At 31.7% G+C, this 7,827-nt stretch overlaps 1 protein-coding gene across 1 annotated transcript; it reads left to right on the top strand.

Annotated features, from left to right (window-relative positions):
* Window positions 1-6,038: 6,038 nt before the first annotated feature.
* Window positions 6,039-7,444, top strand: LOC111990349 (UPF0481 protein At3g47200). The gene is given in 2 exon segments (XM_024022130.2): window positions 6,039-7,305; window positions 7,307-7,444. Coding segments are annotated over 2 exon segments (1,302 nt in total). The 5' UTR covers window positions 6,039-6,067; the 3' UTR covers window positions 7,371-7,444.
* Window positions 7,445-7,827: the final 383 nt, after the last annotated feature.

The following is a 7,827-nucleotide window of genomic DNA, read 5'->3' as shown; positions in this document are numbered from 1 at the left end:
CATTGTGATTAACATTTAGCTCATTAAATGTTCGGTATCCAACCCACTCTCTAACAAATCAATTGTTGTGGGCTTATTGGGCTATTGTCCAAATCTCTTTTGGGCAAATTGTGTCCCTACAACTCTCTTTAGTGACTCGACTCACAATTGTACCAAATTTAAGTTATCACTTTATTAGATTTTGTATAATTTAAATTTTTTAGCGATCACCCTAAAAAAATTCCTAGAGCCATAACTTCATAGGGCAAGGATTTTTTTTTTTTTTTTTTTTTTGAGAATTTCAAAATGTCACTTGTATCTACGAAGCAACGAATAAAGTTTCATGACAACCCTATTTACGTAGCTTCAGATTTTTTATTCGAACATGTACTTTCTATTTAAAAAAATATTTGATAAGCGCACCTCTAATGACTATTTTTTTAAAAGTGTATTTCAATCTATGAAGGGAAGAATAAAGCCCCAGTGGGATTTGCCTTTATGTTTTTGATTATTTTACCACCGTATAACACTGGCATTTGTCACGGGTAAGATAGGGTGAACTTCTTCTAAAGAAATTCTTTAGTGCATTCTCATCAAGAGTTTTAAAAATTTTAGCATTTAGTATCTAAAAAAATTAACTTTATAGCATATAACACATCACTTTACAATACACCTAACATCAAAACTTTTATTTTTTTATCACTTCATTAAAATATTTTTTATTTATCATTTTTTATTTTTTATTTTTTTTGAAAGAGAGTAGAGAGTGACATCTGAGGGCAGAGAGAGAAGGAGAATAAAAAATAATAAAAAATGAGTAGCAACTTGCTACAGCAGGGTGTTGGTAATAACATCTTACTATAGCAAGGTTCTAAAAAATTTAGAATTTAGCACCATGTAAGGGCTTTTTTAGTGGTTTTGTTGCTAAAAATAGTTTTTAGCATTTATCCCACCTTTGATGTAAATGCTCTTAACCACCATAACTTGAACTTGAGAAACAAGAATGAGAACATGAAAATACTGATGATATTACCAGTTAAATTAAGGTATAATTTTTAAATATAAATATTTTCAAATTTTGATTTACAGCTGTAGGGTCTGTTTTTGTTGCCTAAGCCCAAAAGAGATTGGTTATAGGCCCAACGAACCCAGAACAATGAATTTGTAGAGAGTGGGTTGAAGGTTTAGACGCTGACCGGCGTTTACGAAGCATGAATACCTTTCTCCTTTATTGAAAAAATGCTTAGAACGATTTACAACTGGGGGATGCTCCTCGGCCCATGGCCGAGGAGGCTTTCTCCCTCCCCCAAAAAAAAACCCCCTTTATATTTTGCTCACAGTTCTTATATATGCCCATTTTCTTCCTCCTGTTGATCATCTATTGGCCTTCCTACTGACGGCCTCTCCCATCAAAGGTCATATCCGTGCTCAAGTGGTTCACCCCGATCGATGTCACCCTGGTAAGGGGTTACATCCCCATTAATGCGGCCAGAGGGGTTAGGTGAATGTATTCAATGCCGAGGTGACGGCTCGCCCAGAGCTTGCCCTTCTCCGTACTGAGGTCTCAGACGACCGAAGATAGGGTCATCCTCGGACCCATCGTGCATCCTCAGCGCGAGCCATCTGGGCCTGGGTTGGAGTGGGCCTTGGCTATTCGATTTTCTGGCCCCACAACAGCTTATGCGAACCTTTTTTTTTTTTTTTTTTTTTTAATATCTTCAGGAATACTTCAGCTCAAATTAAGTAGCTTTATATATTTCTCTCTAAAAAAAAGTAGCTTCATATAAGTGCATAAATATTCTATTTTTTATCTAAAAAAATAAAAGTAAGTGTATTTTTTTTTATTAGTTATGTACTTAGAGCATGTTTGGTAGACTAATATAATAGTTATTTCTATGGTTTAGCTATTTTGTAATTTTATTTTTATTACAGATAATAGTCATTCTTTATTAATATCTATTATTTAGAATGACAAATAACTATTTATATTTAAAAATTTTGTAATAGTTATTCCTTAGTAAGAGTAATAATTTCTAAAATTAAGATATTTCCAAATGTACAAACTTTTCAAATGCACATAACAATTTTATAAAAAAAAAACTCTCAAATTAATTTTTTTTTCAAGAAATATAATTGTATAAGTAAAATAAACCTATATATTTAGTTATTTTTATAGATAAGTTAACTTTATTTCATATTTTACATACAAGAAGTGCATCTAATTAAGGGCAATCTTTAAATTTTGGCATCTCTTTTTTTAGTGAAATATTAGACTAAAGAATTTTTTTAATTAATTATCATATTATAGACTTAAAGATCTATGTATTATCCAAATTTTATTTTTGAATGGTTCTATTTCTTTATTCTCTTATTTGTTAAAGACAAAAAAAAAAAAAAAAAAAAAAAAAAGAAGGCAAAAACACTATTTTGGTCCCTATATTTTAGTGTCACAATCAATTTGGTTCTTATATTTTGGTAGCATTCAATTTAGTCCTTATTATTTTCAATTTACAGTCAATTTAGCCCTTACTATTAACTCACTAATGGAAATGTTTACATTCGCAAACAGTTTATACGGTTGGTGTGACTAATATTAAAAAATAAAAAAACAGTAGTGACATAGCTAAATTCATTTTTTACTGTTAACTTACTAAAAAAATACAACACAACACAATAACTCACAATTATTGAGAGAGAGGGGTTTCCAAATCATGGTCTCCACCGGGTGAAATAGCTATGCACGTTCAATTGTTATTTGCCGGAACAATGAAGAAAATTGTCAGAGAATTATGTGAAAATTATGTTTGATTAAAGAAAGTGAAAAGAAAAATAAAGAGAGTAAAAAAAGAAAATAAAATAAATATATTTGTAAAAGCTGATGTGGCCTTTTTTGCCAACTAATTACTGTCGTAGCCAATAAAATTTAGACACATCATCGTCTCATTTAATTTTTTTTAATATAAGACATGCCTACCATACAAACTGTTTGTCACATAAGCATTTTTCATTAGTAAGTTAACAGTAGAAATCAAATTGACTACATGTTGAAAATAATAGGGACTAAATTGACTTTGACACTAAAATGTAGGGACCAAAATAGTGTTTTAGCCCCAACAAAATTATGTTCAAGTTTTTTTATTATTTATTTTATGCAAAAATAAAACCATATTAGTATTATAATATCAAAACCGCTAAATAATCCCCACGAGCCTTTATTCTTTGCTTTGTAGAGTTAGATAGCATTTCAAAAAGAATCATTCGAATTGCGTTTATCAAATAGAAAGTGTTAAAATGAAATACACACTCTAGAGCTATGTACAAGTTACAACGCTGTATAAATAGTGGCATTTGTTACGGATTGGGCAGTGAACGTCTTCTAAAGATAGATCAAGAGAGAATTACCATGTTCGGTAAGAGTTACCCCCTTTTCTTTTAAAATTAAAGCATAGGTTTCTTATGCAGTACTTATATATGTGTTCTGAAATATCTTCTCATAATTTAACTTCAGTTTTTGTGATGGGTCTACATGAACTTCTCACGCAGGATACAAAAGGCAGTCATAAGAGTGGTGATGCCTGCAAGTAGTTTCGCTCTTATCTGGTATGTAAATTAGTGCTCAAGTATTTTTGCTGCCATAAGCATTGTAACTCAATTGACACTTTTTACTTTCTTAGTACTTATAATGACTATGTCTAGAGTACAAATGTTCTCTCCATGTTATAATAATCAAATTAAAAAAAAAACAAAAATAATAATAATAATAATAATAAATTTGTGCTTTCAAAGGCAAGGAAGATAATTATCAAAATGCAAATTCTTCCAAAAACACATTAACTGAAAAACATTGGGTCATGCATGGAATTAGGATGCTCCCAGTTTCGAATGATATACAAACAATCAATTTTACAATTAAAAATTTATTTATGATATTTAACAATATATATAGTCTAAGTACAGCCATGAACTTAACTAACTGAACTAAGTATACTAGTATGTGTATGATATGGCGACATAAGCAATTTCTAAAAAATTATAACATAAAACGGCTAGCGTGACATCAATATGATATTGGCACGACATAGATATGACATGTATACAACACTCTAAATAAAGCATCCATACTTTCTAATATAATATTATGTGATATACACTCTGCTTTAGCATCATCTAATGTAACAATATTTTTGAAATTTTTTTTTTGAACAAATAATATCTTTGAAAGTTGAAGTTAATTCAATAAAATTTCTAAATTTTACTAAAAAATAAGATAAAATAAAATAAAACAACCTCTCCCAATCTCCCTAACAAATGTGAGACTCATTGGGCAAGGATATTATGCAGTATACACTCTCAGTTATCTAATTAAATTTTAATTAGATTCTCAATTTTGTATCACGTGTCGCATCTAATTTTTAATTTTTGTGCCAAGTGAATTATTAGGTGCAAAAACTGAAGAGTTTAAATCTAATTAAATTCTAAATTTTATATATATATATATATATATATAATGAGAAGTCATTACATATTTTAAAAATGTATGATTTAAAAGAAGTGTAATACAATATCATGTATAATTTAAATCTCTTCTCAAAAAAGGTATAATTCAAACCATGTAATTGTGATTGTTTATAATTATACATGTACATATGCACAGGTTTACACACTAATTTATAATACTATTTGCCAACAAATTGGTGAGCATATTTATATCTGATTTCAAATAGTAGTCACGATAATTGCCAAATTATTATTATTATTATTATTATTATTATTATTTTATGAGGGATGATTGCCAGGTTTTTTACTAATCTGCAAGATGCCAAGATGATTGCTAGTTTGACTAAAAGCTAAAAGAATATTTCCATGAACGAAAACTAATTTTTTAATTTGGCTTTTAGCCCCGTTAATAATTTTCATCTATGAGATAATGGTAGATACTAAATTGGCACAACATTGAAAAATTAAGAACTAAATTGACACAATTGAAAGGTTATGGACTAAATTAAAATATGATGTAAAGAATCATGACCAAATATGTAGTTTACCCTACTATTTTTTTTTTCAAAAATTTATGTGGGCAATAGCCCCCAAGCCAATGAAAGGTTCCATCCCTCTGTATATATAAAATCTCTTTTATTTTCCCCAATGTAGCTTTGCCACTGGTTGTAATTAACTTCAGTTTTCGTGATGGCCCTAATGAACTTCTCTTGTTTGTAGGATACTAAAGGCAGTCATAAGAGGGGTGAACTGAAGCTTGCAACAATTGCACTATTATCTGGTATATAATTTAAGGATTTAGATCCTCTAGATTTCCTAGGGTACTCTACCAAATTGATTTTTTTAAATCTTAACTACTCTTTAATGATTTAATGGTCTAGATTCTGCCATGTCAGCATTCCACTAACAATAATCTTAATTGTTTTGTTTGCAACATTATTTTATTATTTTAAGAATATTGTTAGTGGAATGCCGACATGACAGAATCTTGACCATTAAATCATTAAAGAGTAGTTAGGATTTAAGGAAATCTACTGGTAGAGTACCCTAAAAAATCTAGAGGATCTGAATCCATAATTTAATGCTAACCAATTTTGCCTTGCATTTGAAGTACTAATGCTAACCTGTAATTTTCTCTTAAAGTTTTGTTCTCTCCCAACACATACGTTTGTTGTTTTTTCTTTTCATGTATTTTGATTTTAGCAATAAATTTTCTGAAGTTTATATCCCCCCAAAAAAAAGACATTATTTTTAAGATTTTTAAAGCATTTTTCACTTTCAAAAGCAAGGGAGTTACAGACCCTATACAATTGGCTACCAAGAGTTCAGAAAACATTCAATGCGACAGTATTACACACACTTTTCTTTTCTTTTTTAATTTTCTCACATAATATTTGATCTATTAATTAAACTCATGATGAAATCTACCATTCATGTAACTAATAATTCTCAAACAGCTTCATACTTTTATTAGTCAAGTTTTGTTTACTATTCCATTTGAAAAGAACTGGGCCTAAAATTACCCCTTTTTATTTTTTCAGAAGAAGCAATTTAAGAAGCCGAGAAAGAAACAGGAAGCAAAACCTACAATATGGCTGAGAACAAAGCAGATAGTGCTGCAATTGATATAGAAGGTTTGATATATCATTCCATAAAAGCTCAAATATCCCAAGATCTATTCATGTCACCCAATTGTTGCATCTTCAAAACCCCAACCATACTCCTAGAGCTTAATGAAAAGGCTTATGTGCCTGATGCATTTTCTATTGGGCCTTTCCACCATGGCTGTCCAAAGTTCGAAGAAACAGAAAAAATTAAAAGAATGTATTTGGAAGGCCTTTTTTCTCGATCACCCTCTCCGGAAAAAATGTTGAGGGATTTAATCAATTCAGTCAAGCATGTGGAGAGAGAGGTCCGTGAGTGTTATTCTGGGCCAATTGGTTACAGCCCAGATGAATTTGTAAAAATTTTGGTGATTGATGGCTGCTTCATTATTGAACTGTTCCGCAAGATGACTGCTGAGAAGCCAATAGAATTAGATGACCCGATTTTCACCAGGGCTTGTATGCTCCAGTTTCTACTCCATGACTTGATATTGCTAGAAAACCAAGTACCTTGGATGGTACTGGACCATTTGTTCAACATGACCACGGTTCCTACACACAACAAGCCCCTAATTGAACTGGTCAAATTTTTTCTTCACCACTATTTCGTTACAGAGCCGCCTTCTGGTTACCCTCCTATCCAAGACTGGCAAGACATGAAGCACATCGTCGACGTGTGTAGAAAATTGTTGTTTTCATCAATTGCAGAGGAAAATATTGACCGATTAGGTTTCGATTGGACTCTTTTTCCTTCTGCTACGAGCCTCATAGAGGCTGGAGTGAAAATCAAAAGGGGTGAGTCCAGAAGTTATTTCTTGGACATAAAATTTCATAATGGTGTACTGGAAATCCCTCTATTACGCATTCAAGAGACAACAGAAACCTTATTTCGGAATATCATCAGCTTTGAACAATGCTACCCAAATTGCGAATCTAGGTTCACTTCCTATGCTATGCTCCTAGACAACCTCATTAACAATGACAAAGACGTGGACGTACTGTGCGAGAATAATGTCATTGAGAACTGGTTGAATCCAGCGGATGCCGTCCTGTTCTTCAACAAGCTGTACTACAATGCTGGTGTCAAGAAATTCTATTACCAGAGCCTTTGCAAGAAAATGAAAAAATATTGCAATCGCAGGTGGCCTAGATGGCGTGCTATGCTTGTGCGCAACTATTTCAACACTCCATGGGCTATTCTTTCTACTACGGCCGCTGCCACCCTACTTATCCTCTCCTTCCTACAAACTTGGTACGCCATCTATAAGAAATAAGAGGATGAAAAAGTGAACTTCTTGTATTATTGTATGGTAGCGTATCTTCATGTGATATTTTATTTATTTTGCCTATTCCTGTTTGCTATATATAAGTACTCTTATCAATTTCACTTTTCCTCTTTATAAATTGCAATCCAATTCATGCTAAACGCTATCCAGAAAAAAAAAAGGTAAAGTTTTTTGACATAATAGAACTGAACACCATTAATTTGGCTCATTTACTAATTTGCTGATTTGTTGAAAGTGGGTAAAAGTACTCTTACGCCTGGAAAGAGTAGGACTTTAAAAACGGTACATAAGCAAGTAAGCTAAATAAGCTCAAAAAAAGAAGAAAAAAAGAAGAAGCAAAACCTAAGAACAGAGCCAGCAATAAACTTCTGAGCACTTTTTCGTGAGCTGAGCAATAGTTCTTAAGTTGAGGCCAGCATGCTGATAAGATGCCCACTTTAGGGTGTTGAAACAACAGACAA

The sequence above is a fragment of the Quercus suber genome, unplaced genomic scaffold (assembly GCF_002906115.3).
Source record: "Quercus suber isolate HL8 unplaced genomic scaffold, Cork oak 2.0 scaffold_609, whole genome shotgun sequence".
In the NCBI taxonomy this organism is placed as follows: Eukaryota; Viridiplantae; Streptophyta; class Magnoliopsida; order Fagales; family Fagaceae; genus Quercus; species Quercus suber.
This window is presented reverse-complemented; position numbering and strand designations above follow the sequence as displayed.